This window comes from Apteryx rowi, unplaced genomic scaffold (genome assembly GCF_003343035.1).
Source record: "Apteryx rowi isolate R43461 unplaced genomic scaffold, aptRow1 scaffold_3, whole genome shotgun sequence".
Taxonomy (NCBI): domain Eukaryota; kingdom Metazoa; phylum Chordata; class Aves; order Apterygiformes; family Apterygidae; genus Apteryx; species Apteryx rowi.
This window is the reverse complement of record NW_020449418.1, coordinates 9,210,277-9,227,937: the sequence shown is the minus strand read 5'-3', so window position 1 is coordinate 9,227,937 and position 17,661 is coordinate 9,210,277. Positions and strand designations below refer to the sequence as shown.

The 17,661-nt window shown below is 35.7% G+C and overlaps 1 protein-coding gene across 9 annotated transcripts in view; it reads right to left on the bottom strand.

Moving 5' to 3' along the window:
* The window catches only part of EXOC2 (exocyst complex component 2), a 144,628-nt gene that overhangs the window by 112,827 nt on the left and 14,140 nt on the right, over positions 1–17,661 (bottom strand). For 4 of the 9 annotated variants that reach the window (XM_026069868.1, XM_026069866.1, XM_026069869.1 and 1 more), the window contains exons 2-4: positions 16,653–16,800; positions 11,364–11,540; positions 9,905–10,031 (exon numbers count right to left, since the gene is read on the bottom strand). In XM_026069868.1, the coding sequence (XP_025925653.1) occupies positions 9,905–10,031; positions 11,364–11,540; positions 16,653–16,770 (422 nt within the window). In that variant the 5' untranslated portion in view covers positions 16,771–16,800. Of the gene's footprint in view, positions 1–9,904; positions 10,032–11,363; positions 11,541–12,894; positions 12,995–14,966; positions 15,011–15,188; positions 15,299–16,652; positions 16,801–17,661 lie in introns of those variants that run through there. The other 5 variants (XM_026069870.1, XM_026069871.1, XM_026069875.1 and 2 more) reach the window with 5 other exon arrangements.

Here is a 17,661-nt window from a genome sequence, read left to right as displayed (position 1 = left end):
AAAGGTTAAAAAGGAAGTTTCAGTGTATCTGACTGACACTATAAAAGCAAAAAGTCTAAATGATTTGGTTTGATATTTCTTTGCTTGATGGCCTTAGATTATTGGGGGCTTTATGCACTTTATAAGGAAGAAAGCGTTGCCTGTGCAAAATGTTTCTAAATAAAAAGAAGTGCTGCCTTCAGAAAATGGGACTAAACAGACTCACTATGATACCACTTTTATCCAAATACAGGGCCACTGACATTGAATATACTCAAAGTCAACTCTACCCTTTAAAAAGGAAAACCACTGCATCAAGCCAAATAGGTAAGTGAGAATACTCTTTTTAATCCTTGAATCGATATCAGTCCAACTTTAAGACTACAGGACATCATCACATTGATAGATTCTAGGTGATCTTGCAACACTGTCTATTTACTGCTCCACGTGCAGCAGAAGTCCCATGAACACATGGGGGAAGAAACGCAGAGCATACTTCCATTATGGACAGACACAGAAAGAAATCCTGAGTTAAAAATCATCTTCCTGCAAAACAGAATACACTGACCTGTCTGTCAATAGTGACACAAAATACAAAAGAAAAGTAGGCATATCCCAAGTGGGAAACAGCACACTCTGTTTATTTTTATTCAGTCTTTCACTGCATAAAGATAGCAAGCGAGTGAATTGCTTGTGCAAGCAGATTGTTTGCAACAATATTTTTTAAAACTAAAAAGTATTTCCTAACATACTGATACAGAAAATGTATTTCATTTATTTTAAATCAACATACTAAAAACAGTTAAATCCACTTGTTAAAGAAAACATGACAATATTCTTCTCTCAGTCCAGACAGGCATTTCACACTTGGCCATATTCATTCCGCCATGCTCCCCCAGCACATCACCAGGTGCACACTCACCACTCAGGTCTCTAGACCCAGGCACATCCCATTTTCAGAAACTAATCTTGATAAAGAAATTTAAAAACTTATTTCTTCATTTTTGGACCACAAAGTCTGACTCAGAATTCAAAATAAAATCCCTCTCTGATGCTCACAAACTAGACAAACTGTTTCTATACCAAATACATTATACACAGATGCAAATCTGCAGTACCTTGCATTTAAGGTCAGGCTGGGGGGGGTGGGGGTGGGAGGAGATGATCCAGAACCAGCTAATGGAGATTTAAAATGTATAAAAAGCCCTTTAAATGGACTTGGAAGTGATAATTTGTTAATTTTTTTTTAATCTAAAGATGTTTCAAGGACACTAAAGCTGTTTTTATTCCACATTTTTAAATAAAATGTTGAAAAGCAAAGAGCAGATTAAATGAAATAAATCTTAAGGCAGACATATTAATAAAAGCAATTATACAGCAACAAAAGTTGCCCTCTGTAAGTTTCTGTTCATATTCAAAGGACCATTAGCACAAGCAGGTACAAAGGACCACATACATAATGACATGGCACAGAAGTCATTCATCAGTAGCACCGGATTACAGCAGGGGTATATAACAATATTTTTAAAAAACAGCAAAAAAAAAATCATCAAATGAGATGCAAGGAAAAGCAATGACAGATATGAAAAGGAGAGAGACAAGGAAAACAGTACAAGAAACAAATGTAGCAGTTAACAATGAAGGTCACAATATTTCTCTATGCTTGATGAAAAAAGTGAGAATGCAATATAAAAATTTATAAACATCAGTACTGAGACTCAAAGTTACCAGTGATCTTGAATTTTGTGAGTGCCAGCTAGTGAGCAGAAAATGCTGACAGTCATAAGATACAGTCCCATTTTAACCCTCTTTAAAGACATTTTAAGATAATATCTTGKTTTTTTTTTTTTTAAAGTATTCAAAAGTGCGTAGTAGGCACGAAGAATTTACCAGACAGTTTCTCACATATGATATATACCATGGTTGCCCAGAAAAGTTTATATTAAATCCACACATGGTGGCATCTTTGTGGTCAACTACATTTATTTAATGGAAAAAAAAAAAAAAAAAAAAAATAAAAAAAAAAAAAAAAAAAATTAATGCTTAAAAAAAAAAAAAGTTAAAAAAAAACAAAAACAAAAAACTCCTAGAAAAAAATACTGAGATAAAGACCAATCATTTAGCTAGGGATGTAATAAATTCCTGCAAATGAGTTTTGCCCATGGACAGTTTGACAGAAATGAAGGGTTTTTTTGTTTGGTTGTGTTTTTTCTTTTTGTTTTGAGTTCAATGTTTGGCTGCTTTGAAAAGTTCTTGGGAGCTTTTTTCCAAACAGACGTATTTGTGGGGAACCCTAAGCTAGCAATGCATTTGTGGGTGTTCTTATCTGTGTGGAGAAATTTCACATGGTCACAACACAAGAGAAACACAAACGTGAATGTGTGTGGTACATTAAGAATATGGTATACTCTGTGGTGTAGCATCCTCATTTTTATCATGCATTTTGCCTGTACTTTTTCCACTAACATAGATACAGGTAGTTTGAAATGACTTACTACAACTATCTCCACAACAAGCTGCTCACTAAAAAGTTCAAAGTGAAAGCAACCGCATTTCTAAAATGTCTGGCCAGATGCATCTAAAGAAAGACTGACTCCACATCCATACAAGCTTGGGTTTTGTTAACTTCCACTATTAAATTAGATAAATAAGTGCTTAGAAGTTGTTACAAAGAAAACTGACTTACAGTTTACTTGTAAACAGGCACATATGTGATTTGAGAAAGTATTTCTGTTTTCCTCGTTTTAATTTTAGGCTGAACATGAACTAGTAGCAAAAGCTGAGATCACACTTACACATTGCTGATCATCATTCTTCTGGTGCTTCGCTAGTTATGTAAGAGTAGTTACATACTGCAAGAAGTAACTCTTAAAACTCTGTCATTGATTAAAAAGCCATCACTGTAAAAGAAATTGGGAACCAGAAACGGAATCCAGGGAACCTCAGAAAAAGAGACAAGTTTACCATCTTTGAGGACTCTGTGTGTTTCTCCACCCTTACAATCTAAGCAAAGGTAAATGTATTGAATTGATAAAGTAGTACTTTCTGCTAGGCAAGACTATTTTATTAAAACAAAAACAGATCTGGTACTGGAGCTCTGGTTAACTACTGAAGAGTTTTATCCATCAAAACTATCACGCAACATTTTTAAATATAAAAATAATTAAGATCTCATATACTGTAAATAAATTTGGTTTCAAACCACCACAAACTTTCACTTCCCTCAAACATATTTTAAGTATATCTAATACAACTGTGCAGTATCTCAATGGTACCTGCACTCACGTATAGGGCATGCACATCTACTTTAGATCCAAAATACATAATGTACAATCAATTCACTTGTGCCACATGTCCAGCAATACAAGTCCTTCCTGCACCACTCCACCACCTCATACTTTATGTACAACATAACCTAGTACTCAATAATTCTAATTTAACATTACAGCACATATCAATCTTACAAATTCTACTACAGAACTCATGCATACACAGAGTGTTTATATTTGCCAGAGGCTTAAGATTAGTCTATGATCTCCATGGGTAAATCACAGCCCCCAAGGACTTACAATTTAATATTAGACAAAATTCTAGAGTAACAGCAACAGAATGCAGCGGATACTACTGAACAGAGCTTGGCTATGACAGCAACTTAGCAATTTATAATTTTTCTGTAAAGATTATTTTTCCCCCTAAATTTCAGAATCTCCTAGTATGATTTTCAGCATACGTGACAGTATTTACAGATTAAAGTCAGGTACCAAAACTGGATGCAGCCACCAAAAGGTAACTTGAACCTCAATTCCACAGGAGTTTACAGGTCAAAAGGAGCAACTTTAAATAAACACAGATTCTGAATGGCAACCAGCATAAACAAGCTAAAACTAGAGTTGCTGTATACTCTCTCGCTGTCTGGTACCAGTCAGACTCTTAGAAGCAGGCTTTGTACCAGCTGTACTTTGTTAATCATTCATGCAAGAAGACCAGCATAAAGGACACTGGAGTAGACTAAACAAGACCAATTGGAAGGCGTTAACAAAGCTCTCTGCAACAGCAACAAGACAAGGATGCACTTGGGCCATTATTCTCTAGTAGCATTGGGCTAATGAGAGATATGTCAACAAAATGATTAACCATCGCTGATAAATGGAAAATTATGATAACAGAAATCTACTAAGAAATAGAAGCAGGCACCTGAACTGATATACCAGTCTTACAAGCAGTAAGCGTTAGTATATTTTTAATCATAAGCTTTAGTATATTTTTAATCATAATACTGGGACACAGATACTGGATCTCTCTCTTGCAGGTTTCACAATTTTTTCTCTGGTGTCCCTATGATATAAGTTGCCATAAAGTGTCTGCTGCTGTCAGGAGTTTATCTTATTCTGCAGGAGTTTATCTTATTCAAGTATGCAATTACCCAATGAATTTCCATACAAGCCGTTTAAAAAAAAAAAACAAAAAAAACCCCAGAAAGTCCTAGCTCACGGTAGCAAGCTGACAGTTACCATTAGGTGGCAGTGTAAGATCAGTCTGTCAAATCTTCGCAGCTGAAATGTTTTGGAAGCTGGCGTGGGAAGAGGCCAGAATCTGTATTGAGTGGGTGGATATAGAGCTATGTGGAATGTACTTAGCATGTCAGCATTTGCTTTCATGTACGAGATTGATCCACCATAATGACCTCTGCTACATGCAAAACAACAGACACTATTCAAAAACTTTCTAACTACCACTAGGTCTGACTACAGTTACTGCTTTGCAGAGAATAGATTTTCTTAGTGTGACAGAGTAGATAGGGGAGGTAGAGTACACCTGATGTAAACACTGACTTGTTGCGTGGGAGGGAGAAAGTATATGTGAAACATCTGAACAAGTAATTGATTAACAAGTTTTAYGTGGATCTAAATTTTCACGAACAGATTTTGCCCAGTGCTCTCATGAAACAAGAATAACATTTTTCTCTCCCCGAACTGTTCCAAATTCTAGTCACTACATCACTTACCAACCTGTTCTTGTAACCATTTTAAAATGTGAAAATAAACATAAATACTATAACATTACTGTTACTGTTAGTATTTTCATAACAACTTTTGACGCTTCTATTTGGTGACCATTTGGAAATCCTTTTCCTCCTGCAAGCTATATAATAGCCTCCTGTAATGGTTTCTGGCTGCATCTCCATAATACCACAGCCAGGAATATTCCTTCTTCCCCCCTGATCCCCCCTTGTTGGGGGTGAAGGGGACACTAGACTTGCTTTGCACTTCAAGGCATTATAAAGATGGCAATAGAAAACTAAAACTCCGTCTCAATTTCTATTCTTTCCTGAAAATCAATAAGTTAGAACTCAGAAAGATTACCTATTTTAAATACCTGTTTTCTTGTGTGAAGGAAACATTTCATAGCACACACACAATATGCACCAAGTTTTAACTATGTAACAAGTTTAATCTAATTGGAAGCAGTTCTGTTTTAAAATATGAACATACAACTACGAGCAAGGCAGAAAAACATGTACAAACATTCTTCTATGAATATATTTGTGACTTTATTATGCTTCAACAGTGATTCTTAGCCAACATGTTCTAGTTTCATTACAGGATGATTTATTTTCGATTTATTTTTTTCACAATTGGAACTCTACTTCAAAAAAAAGTTGTGTGATACAAGAACAGCAATTAAGTCTTGAAAAATATGAAGGACTTATCAGCCAGAAGTTACAAAWATGTATTACTTGTTAAACTTTCAGGCTGAAAGATGATGGCTTGCACACAATGTCTACCTGTAACACTTAACTTAGTCTTGACTAAAAGCGATAAGGAGGAACAGTGGATATCCGTAGTTCTTACTTTTACATCCTTGCAACATCCGAATATGAAAAGAAAATTCCAGTTTCTAAATGCACATTTTGAGTATATGTATTACACCTATAAGTCAAACTACGTGTGGTATTCTAATTATTATTAGAAAGTATCAGACCCACTATTTTTTACCTTAATTCACAGTTCAAAGGCTTTATTCACTTAAATCCCAGTCATTTCTAATTAAACTCTAATCTTGCATCTACTGAGTCAGAATAAATAAAAAACTCAGTCTCCATGCATGTCAACAGTTTAAAGACTAGAAATACTCTAGTACAATATTTCATTATGGAAAGGGTTTTTTTAGTATTTAAATGTCCCATCTGCAACATCTTGAAAATACCCAGCTGAATGATTCACAAGCTATGATTAATTTTTAAATGTGTTTTAATTGGACAAAGTATCATAAACAATTATCTTAAAAACCCACAAATGCGACTTTTTAGAACTAAGAATAACCTATATTAAAAAGAAAAAAAAAAATCACAAAGGATAGGTGAACTAACCCTTTCCCATGTTTCAGACTGTCTTTTCTGCATCATTTGTTGATGCTTGACAAGCACTTTCTAGAAGGATGACTTTCTCCTCTCCTTCTATCCCTAGTCTACCCATTTCCCGTTTTCTCCACAGTGTGCTCCCCTCTAGCTTTTTCCTATCCTGACTCCTATTTTCTCAAATCTGTTTAACTCTCTGATTTTCTCCCTGGTTCTCTCCACACTATCCCTCTTTAAATGCTTCTTTTGTTTACCACTGTTAGCATGCTCAATGCATAACACTCCTTTCCTCAGCTGCCACCAGACCACTGGAAGACACGCTACAAAGGCTGGAAATCCCACCAAGTGCCACAAGCTTATGGCCCATTTCAGCTTCAGAACTAAAATATGTCCCAAGCTGTAAACATTTAAGAACTGTTTAAACAAGTCCAACGTGTTAACAAAGGAAAGATCCATTATGCTGCAGAGTTCCTCCTCTTTGTAACACACAACTGTTCTTTATTGCACTAGGCTTTCTTTTAGTTTAAAACATCCCAGAATTCCAGCACTTTTTATCACTTCTAGTGCGAAACTATTCCAGTACCTAGTAATGGTTAATGCTTGCTTGTACGCTCCCTTTCTTAATTTATAATTGCCATTTTTCTTCACTACCTTGTACAATTCTTCTCCTTACTCACCCACTCCATACTTCAAGTATTTGCAAACCTGTGTGTTTACAGCATGAACACCTAGGCTTGATATGACAGTTCCCCAAATGTTTCTCTATTTTTTCCCCTCACAAAAGGGTTCTTCTTTCCTAACTGCATTTAAATATTTCTGACTTCCTTTGTATTTCTTTTACACACAAAATCCGAGTTCATTAACATGCTACTTACTCATGCTTCGAGATAAAATATTTAAAAGATAACCTTGTTGGTTTCCTATTTAACAAAACATCCAAACAGATGCCAGCAAATTAAAATATTCCTACTGTTTAGGCTTCCAAAAGGTAATTCTTATTGTATCAAATGCAAGCTGCCTTGACTGTAAGAACTATTAGTTTTGGTTATGAAGTTGAGATCTTATATTAAAAGTTCTCTTAAAATAAGACCAATTTAAAAGTAACTGTGACATAACCAACACATTTACTGAAAGAAGCCTTGTGAGAAACACACAGATGTCTGATAAAATTGAAGTGGTTATTCTGACTTAAATTCTGGAGAAATAATGGAAAAGCTTTTACAGGGTTCAACTAATACAAAATTAAAGTAGAGAAAAAGTTTTAACAACAGTTTTAAAGTTTCATAAAATGTTTGAAAACATATTCTACTGGCTTTGAGATTAAGTGCTTCATTGAAAAAAGTAACCCAGCAAATTTAATATATCGTCCTTTTAATGGAAACTTGGTACATGAGACTGATTAAAAACTTAGTGCTATGCAGTGCCAGTAGTATATATCACACAGCTGACTAAATGCAAAAAATAAAAAACAATCAGTGGGGAAACAAACCTGAGATTATCTTTAGGTAAGGCTTTACTAAAGCCCACAATACTATTTAATCAGTAATTGAATCATCTACTAGTTTTATCACCAATAATTTTTATAAATAGTTGGAGAAAATATTAAGTAAACAAGAAAAATTCTGTCATCCGGACTGAGAAGACCAACTTGTCAAGGAAACAACATACAGCTGAACACTGTCAAATGCAAAGTGACACAGCTAGGGTAAAGGAATCCAGGTCATCCCTGCAGAGTAATCGGTGACCACATCAGGAGCAGAAGTAGCAACCGATGAGAATCAGCTAACAAGACACTCACTGCTAGCTCCCAGTGCAACGCTGGGGTAAAAAGGATTATCATCTATTTTGAATGTACAAACAGGGGAGGGAGAAGAGCAGAGACAGGAAGTCTTCTGGTATGATGCTGGGATATTGCCCACAGTTCTAAAGTCTGCATTTAACAGGGTTGGAAAACTGGAAATGAAGGAAGAGTATCAGAAGTTATTTCAAGGGCTGGAGAAAAATACTTACACGAAGGGATATAGATCAGTCAAAAATCTCAGCTTATTACAAAAAAGACTGGGTAATTACTTTCAAAAGAAAGAAAAAGACATACTCAAACTAGGAAAGAAATGCATAACCAGAGGCTGGAAACTGATGCCAAATGCAGTGGAAATCACATAGGTTTTGGGAAATGTTCATTTACCTATCAGAACAAGCTAACAATGGACACTGGATTTTCTACAATGTGATTCCCCCAAATCAAGACTGGATACCTTCTGGGAAAATACATACTAAGAATAATCACAAATCATTGGAATAAATGCGGAAAGAACTGTATTTAAAATAAAATAATAATTAACAGTTTGAGCTGACAAGACTTTAGACCAAATATTCTAATGATTCCTTCTGGCCTTCAGTTCAAAGAATCCTTTCACATGACTCTAGCCACTGGATACAAATGAACAGATGAATGGAAAGCAAGAACTTCATGTTTTTAGGAACTTCTTGAAGTCTGTCATGTTTTGTCAGAAGGATTCAGACTCCAAGCTGTTAATTGTCAGGGTTTCAAAAGGATGATAATTCAGGAATTACAGAAAACTGGAGATAATTAAGTCCAGATAAAAATGATTTAATAGAAGATTTTGCCTATTGTGCTAAGTAATAAGAGACAATGATTAAATTAAATCCCAAACAACAATTAATAGAGACATTGGCAAATTTCAGACATGAAAAATTAGACCAAGAAGTTTCTTACTACAGAAGTGCACAACCACAATACCCCAACCTTGTGAAAAAGGAATAATACTGAAATTATTCACAGCCTCCACTGTTCTAAAAAACAGACAGATGAAACCATGTATGTACTCTTGCTCACAAATAAACCAAGTATTCAGAGAATGAGACCGCCCGCTAGTGAAACAGTCTAATTTTAAATAGCCTTTGTTTCTGGCAGAGCTAATACCTTGATCAAGAGAAATATTGTTTCTGACACTATTTCTAGGAGTTGGTCAGGTTTGGAGCCCTAACAGTATCTCTTCTAAAGCCCTCTAATTCTGTTTATTGCTTATTATAAAGTCCCCATTTCAGAAAAAATGTTACAAAGTCTACCTATTTATGAACAAAAGTAAAGGATTCTGTGGATTGGAAAACAGTATTTAGATTTCAATAAAATAAACTAGTTGCTGTGGTATAATAAATCATATTTTACAGTGCAATTTTAGCAACCGATAGCTATCTAAACAACCTTGAAAGCCCCATGAAACTCAAATGCAATGTTAAGTATTCCATAGCTACAAAGTATAAATCCAAAGCCTTCCTCAAAATCTAAACATCATAGGGGTTCAATATATCAGGCTTTTCCATTATCTACAGTCCTAATTGACGCTCCAAAAATAAGGATTATGAAGCAGAACAGAGCATGCACCAACAGCTCTTTTAAGCATCAAATTTTATACCATCAGCTAATATATGTATGTATTTTCAAATCCTTCCCCGCCCTATAAACTGTTAAACTTTTCTGGAATTCACAGAGGCATATATAGAGAAAACCACTAAAAAAGTGGATTAAAGACATTTGGTACTCACTTGTCTATCTCAATACCAAGTGGATTAGCTGGACGTAGGGACAAGGGGGGAATCCCTTTGTTCTTATCAGTGCGCATGTCATAATAGTTCATTTCATCCACCCAGACAGCAGACTGATCCAAGATACCTAGAGAAAACAAAGAACATATCCTTAAAACAACAAGGGCTGTCCAGCACTATCAACTTCTAACATACTGAAATAATTTGAAAAATCCCAATAAATATAAAATGCATGCCTAGGTAATATTTTGAAAGATACATGGCAAAACAACCTGGATACAATTATGCTAAATTATTTTATTATAGCTGCTGAAAAGGTATTAATGCCTGGGCATCAAACACTACCTCTTTAAGAGTACACCATTCCATGTAAATTAAGAGCATTGTCCTCTTGCTTATGATCACAATGTAACAGTATTTTTCATTCCCTCAAGTATTTTGATATCTGTCCACCACTTTGTCATCCATTACTTTCAAAACCATCAGTCAGTTTGAGGTCTCCCTATGGGCATATTTTAAGAAAGATCCCTTTCTCTATGGCACTTATTAAGCACAAAGTCAGCCAACTTTGGCCACATGTCAAAAGGATGACGCCTTCAAGATCCCAGTGAACATAAGACTGGCTTTGTTTCCAAAGCCTTAGCACAAACAACATGCAAAGGTGAGGCACAATGGTTTTGGACCCCAGGAAGAAATCATAGCCAGATTCTTGAACATCCCTAATTCAACACCTTGGGAGAAATTATGCAAGAGATCTTAATATAGCTTGGGAGAAATTATGCATTATTTAATTGTTACTGAACTGCAGGGAGAGAACAAAAGCCTAAAACAGTTCCTTTTGTGAGAACCCTTATGTTAAAAAAAAAAGATGCCTATCTAACTGTATCAATGAGTTTTTCTGAGAGAGGCATTTTAAATCCAGAAGGTATTTAGACTGGATTCTAGATTAAGCAGAGGTCCTAGACTGCTTGGCAACATCATTTTAATGATTAAGCACCACAAGAAAAACACTTCAGACTTTCTGTCTTACAGGATGGTTTAAATTAAAAATAAGAAATGGCACTCGGGACTAAGCTTTCTTTAAAAGACTAACTGTCAGCTCTGGATTTAGGTATAAAGCTCACGAGGTTTTTTTATATTTTGTATTTATCTAGTACACTTAAAAGTAAGATGAACAATTACTGGATCTATCATCAATTTTTTGAAAAATGTAATGCTTCTGCCCAACAATAAAAGGAGCCACTTTTCATTACTCATTGAGGGTTTATCAGGATATTAGAAAGAGGAATTTAATTTACATGTAGTATGAATTTATATATATTTTATTGATATATTCTACTTTTTTAGACAACTAAAGGCTGTTCCCAGGTGGGCCCATTTTAAATATCCATTTTATTCAAAGAGGCACTCAGTCATATACTTAGCAAAAAACAGATATGAGTTTGAACAAGAAAAATACCTATTTTTTCAGGCTTCAGCAGTTTGAAGGAAACAGTTGAAGTTCCTTTGCCACCAGACTTTGTCGTGACGATAATGTCCCCCTTATCATTTTTAGCTTGTCCCACTCGACACACAATTTTACTGGCAGACATCCATTCAGCAGTTAGCAGACAGTTATGCCCACAGATTGTTAAACCTGAAAAAAGAATGACTGTGAATAAAAATATTTTTAAAGTGTTGTAAGGCAACTATGCTTATGTTGTTTCATACACTTCACATTAATATATGACTCTTCCCCAGTCCTTAACAGCCAAGATGGAATGAAAGAGTCACAGATACATTTTTCAGATATTCCCTAGGTGACTTCAGCTCTGATGTCCTATTGCCATTTCATGAGACAAACACAGTGTTGCTTGAAGCTTATTTTAATCTCTCCCATCAGTTATGCAGCTACCACAACTTTTCACAGAATCACAGAAAGGTTGAGTTTGGAAGGGACCTCTGGAGATCATCTAGTCCAACCCCCCTGCTCAAGCAGGGTCACCTAGAGCACGTTGCACAGGATTGCGTCCAGGCGAGTTCTGAATATCTCCACAGAAGGAGACTCCACAACCTCTCTGGGCAACCTGTGCCAGTGCTCTGTCACCCTCMCAGTGAAGAAGTTTTTCCTCATGTTCAGATAGAACTTCCTGTGTTTCAGTTTGTGCCCGTTGCCTCGTGTCCTGTTGCTGGGCACCACTGAAAAGAGTCTGGCCCCATCCTCCTGATACCCTCCCTTCAGATATTTGTATACATTGATAAGATCCCCTCTCAGTCTTCTCTTCTTGAGGCTAAACAGGCCCAGCTCTCTCAGCCCTTCTTCCTATGAGAGATGTTCCAGTCCCCTAATCATCTTTGTAGCCCTCCGCTGGACTTGCTCCAGTAGTGCCACGTCTCTCTTGTAGTGGGGAGCCCAGAACTGGACACAGCACTCCAGATGTGGCCTCACTATGGCTGAGTAGAGGGGGAGGATCACCTCCCTTGACCTGCTGGCAACACTCTTCCTAATGCACCCCAGGATACCACTGGTCTTCTTGGCCAATTTTACTTCGTGTTGTACAAAAGATCCTCTGCAAGACGTAGTTATGTGAAACTTCTGTCAAAACTGCAAGCAAAATCTTTGATAGGTTCACCACTTGTGACTTTACATATCAAAAATTAAGAAAACCTGCAAAACATTCACAGGAAACTATGTTTCTTCAAGCCTATTTGTTTAGCGATACTTTTAGGGATAGAGAAGAGACTTTTGGCCAAAGAAGTACTCCTTCACAAATATTCTGTTCCCTTCTCCTGTATTAAAATTTGTTATGCAAGACTGATTCTGCTGAATAAACTCCCCTTGTTGTATGAAAGAATGGCAATGTAGCATTTACCTGTTTCTTCCACTAAACTTTCACACAACAGAAGAACAAATGACATACTATGAAACAAAAATAAAACATATTTTAGCCAGGAAGCTCTCTCATAGAACAAGACTATGGCATATTAACCTATGTCAAGCTTAAGAATACCTCTTCACATTTAGAGTCAAGATACACCTTAATATGAGGTATGAGGCTTGCTGGGTCTTCACACATCTTCTACATCATGGTCAGATCAGGACTCTGGGTGCTGGAATAGATGGGCAGATCTAGAAGGGCAGTTCTCACATTCCTAATTTCAGTTTTGTTATCCTAAAGAATTAGCAAGATTCTAATTTCTAAACTACTAATAGAGAATAGTCCCTAACAGACTTGATTTGTAGAACTTCATTAGGTTCTTAATTTAGGTTAAATTAGGCGCTCTCACCATTACGTAGAAACATAAGGCATATTATCTGAAACAACAAGGCCATACTAGTGTGTTGGCTGTACTGGAATATAAGTTAGGCAGGTACAACAGTTCTTCCTCCATTGGCTTGACTTTTCAGTTTCTAGAAAGCTCTGACCAATTTAACAAACACTTTGAGACCGAAAAGGGTCAGCATATGTGGCTCAGTACCAGAGCTTCACAGTTACTTTTTCCTCATAATTTAAATCTCTGACATTACACAGCAGACAAATCTGGCAGTTTTCATGGTTTTGTTAGACATCATAATGCCTCATTCCCTGCCAAAACCTATTTTGAAAATGAAAACAAAAGAAAAAAACAAAAGGCCATGAATCTCATTATAACTGAAGGGAATTTTACATGAGCAAGGGCAGTAGGTAGGTTTCTTAAAAGACACCTCAAGAAAAAGAAGGGACAAAAAAAAAAAAAAGTTTTATATCAAGAATACTCGGTTGGCATTTTTTTGGTTGTTGTTTCTTTGCAACACTTTAACCAAAACAAGAGTTTTTATTTATCTGGGGGTGGGGGAAGAACATGCATTTATGATGCATGGGTTTTAACCTTAGACTTCAGTATCAAGTCTCTCTCGGTTTTCTGCTACCAAGTTCTCTGAAGGAAAAAAAGATTGCAGTAGAAATTTTCGAGACTAACTGAAGAAGGAGATTGTCTGAACCATTCATAAAAACAGATTTTCACTCTAGAATTTGAGAAGTCTGAATTCATGCTTAAATCAAGTTATATTTTAAAATCCAAGATTTGAGCTTAAGCAATTTGGTAGGAAAGAAGTTACTGAACAACCATTTTAAAGAACCTTGTATCAGTCATTTTTTATTTATTAGAAGGTTCCTAAAGCTCTCAAGAGAACAAGTTCATAAGATTTGACACTTCTTAAATGAAGGGAAACAGCCTTCCTGTGTATCTTAAAAATACAAAAGAAACAAAGTYTCCATGAACATTTTACATACCTCACTACTTATGGTAATGGCACAGGCCAATTTTTGAAACAAATAAAGGCATGTTGGGAAAGATCCTCTGACAATACAATATTTTTTTCCTCACAAAATGAGAAAATTTTTCTTTAAATAAAGATTTATTTTAATCTGTTGTTTAGCATAAAGATCTTTGAAAATGCCATACTGGAGGTCTAGTTTTTAAAGGGTATTTTGGAGGGTTTAGTCCCCTGTCTATTTCAATGAATAGGCACAAGACATTCTCATGAAACTTCACAATTTTTGTCAAGCTTATATATTGACAATTTTACAACATCTAAAAAATAGAGCTGCAGGTGCCTTAAAATACAAAATAAACGTTGAAAGCATAGGTTTTGCATGTATCTCCTGGATTTGCCTTTTTGTACCACAAGCTATAGTTACAAATAAAAATAATTTATTTAGTTTCAAAGGCACACATAGATTACAAGACGACTCTCTTAACAAGATGAAATGAAAAGGTACATTCTTCTATTATATGATATTCTGTTTATACAAGAAATACTCTTTTTGCTTTTCATTTTACTCTAATGCATCTCAATAGCAGATTATAAACTTTATAGAACCCTTGCTCAAACTTGCTCAAGTCTCATGCCTGCAAAGAGTCACTTTTGCAAGTATTTCCATTCAAGGCACAGGGGTTATTTACATGCCTAATTTAACCAAGAAAAGAAATCTTTACATGTCTGAGGCCTTACTCACTTCCTAGAAAAAGCCAAGAACTCAGTGAGCTCAGGAAAAAAAAAAAAGGCTATGCATTTGTATTCATATTTATTTATGTTTACCTCAAAATACTAGATTATTAGCAGCCATGTGTGTAAGATTTACTCTGAAAAAAAAATAATGAGAAAAAATATTAGTTGTCAACCAGCTGTAACACCGAGACACAGTTCAGGAGATATCTTCCTTCCAAGAACCTACTTGACCACTTCTAGAAGGATCGTATCAATGAACTAATGAAGATATTAAGGCACATCAAACATTCAGATACTTAGAAATATACTTACCTGTAACATCATCAGATTTTCAAATATTTCTAAATAACGGTCAATTAGTCTACAGCAGCCTTATCTAGCAGATGAGGAAAATATTATTTCCTCTTTCTAGATGCAGCAAACTGAAATGAAAGGAAAAAATTACAGTGGCTTGTCCTCGGCCATAAAGTTCATTGTGGTGGCTAAGAATGGAATTTGGGAATCTTGGTTTACAGTCATGAGGTGAAATGTTGTTTCTAGCAAAGCCAAACAAAATTCCAGTAGACTCTCCAGAGGAGTCATGACTCCACAACAGATTAGACAAATTGTCTCTAACATGAGTACACATATGCTTAACTTACAAAAGGTATATGGGAAATTCCAGTTGTTATAGTTAACTTGGATTTCAAAAGGTTTTGCAAAGTCCTTCTTGAACGGCTTAAGAAAATTGAGCAGCTATTGAATATGATCCTCAAATAGATAAATAACTGCTTAAAAGATAGGAAAAAGAGGTAGAGTAAATGGTGTGTTTTCATGCAGGAAAGTTTCCACAGGGCATGTGCTGGGAGTTCTGCCATTCAGTATATTCATAAATGATTAGAAATGAGGGTGAATAAAGAGGTTACAAAGCTTGATGCTATTAATCTTTTCAGGATAGTTAAGACAATAAAGCTGGAAAAAACTCCCTGCACTCGGTCTCATTAGATCTGTTCTGCACTAGTGTAGGTGCTACAAAATAGCAGCTGAAATTCAATGAACAAACAACTGTGCCCCCCCCCCCCGAAGATGCATACAGAATACACACACACAAAAAAAAAAAGTAAACTGGGATTCTTCAGCCTGGAAAAGAGGCAACTGAGAGCAGTGATGAACAAGATCTAAAAGGACATGAGAATCATTGATAAATAGGGGAGAACTGCTTGTTCCCTCTTCCAATGCAAGAACTATGACGATTGAAATTAAGTTACCCAGTTAAAAATCACACAGTGAGGAGACCATTCTTCACACAATTTGTAGCTAAATTTTGCTACTCTTCTTATCCTAGACTGTTGCAGATACGCTGCTTGAATTTTACACTAATTCAAGTAATAGTAATGCTCTGAGACTTTCTCAATACACTGAAAACACTTCTGACTGGAAAGCTGCCAAGCTGCAAATTCTCAATGCCTGAAAATATAATGAAGGAGCATATCACTACATCTACTTCTTGTATGCTCACATAGGCATTTGTTCTTAGCTAGTGTTCAGTACAGGATGTTGAGTCAGACAAGTCCATCTAACAGAGTATGGCCATTCTAATTTGTTATGYTTTGGAGACCATTCTTGAATTTATGGATTCAAGTGCATATTTGTGAAAAAGGGCATTTCTCAAACCATGAAACATAGATTTTACAATGTTACTTGCAAAGAAAATACAACTGTAACCACATCCCAAAGGTTACATTCTACAATCTCAAAAGAAGCAGACACTTTTTTTTTCTCCTCTCTCCAACTTACCTATGAGGTCTGTAGGCCCAGTTCCCAAGTTTTCTCCTCTAATTGTCACTTTTGTCCATGAGATGCCCTCATTGGGAGAGATGCCAGTTACAAGCGGGGGCTGCCGTGCTCGAGACATGATGTCTTTCTTCAGTTATCGTTAGTTCACCTGTTCAGCAAGAAACAAATACAATCATTTAAAACAATAAATATATTATGTAAAAATTATAAAAAATGTTAAGCTGCTCTTATAAAATGATAAAGCAAAAACATGAATGTAAATATGAAGCAATACTCTCAAAGCTCTTTTTCCCACATATTCACCAAACAATAACTACACCTTTTTTTCCACTTATTTTTTTTAAAAATATATACATCTCTAATTCTGACCTGTAAAATTAAAAAAAAATCCTAAACTTTCACAATCCTTAAGGAAACAATATACATATTCCAAATAACTGATATCAGAACTCAAATGGGCCTGTTATTCAGTCCTCTATTAGAAAGTTACTATTGTATTGCTTAGAAAATTTAGAATTGCTAAGCTGAGACTGATTACACATTTGGACTATCTCCACATCAAAAGGGGACTGACTGGCACACACATTCTCAAGTGAGGGAGTCCCCAGCACTAGTTTGTATAAAGCATCATTATGTTTATATAAGCTGAAAAAAGTAAAACATTACTTAGAGACACTACACTAACAAAGAATATTAATAAAACAAATAATATCCCAACAGGTCAACATAAATGTACACAAAGTTACTAGAGAAGCATTTCCAAGAGTTCCCTTTTGCATATGAAGCTAGAAGGCAATTCAAAACAGTTTATCTCTACAATAGAAACACCAATATGGTACCCACGTCCCACTGCCCTACATTCAATTCACTATGCAATTGATCATGAATTCCAGCTGCGTATTAGCAGTCTCCTTTGTACAGCTCTGCAAGCAGATGAAGCAGAGGAGTACAGCCTGAAGCACATTAGCTCCCACCAGCTTCTCCACATTTATAATACTTCTAGCACATA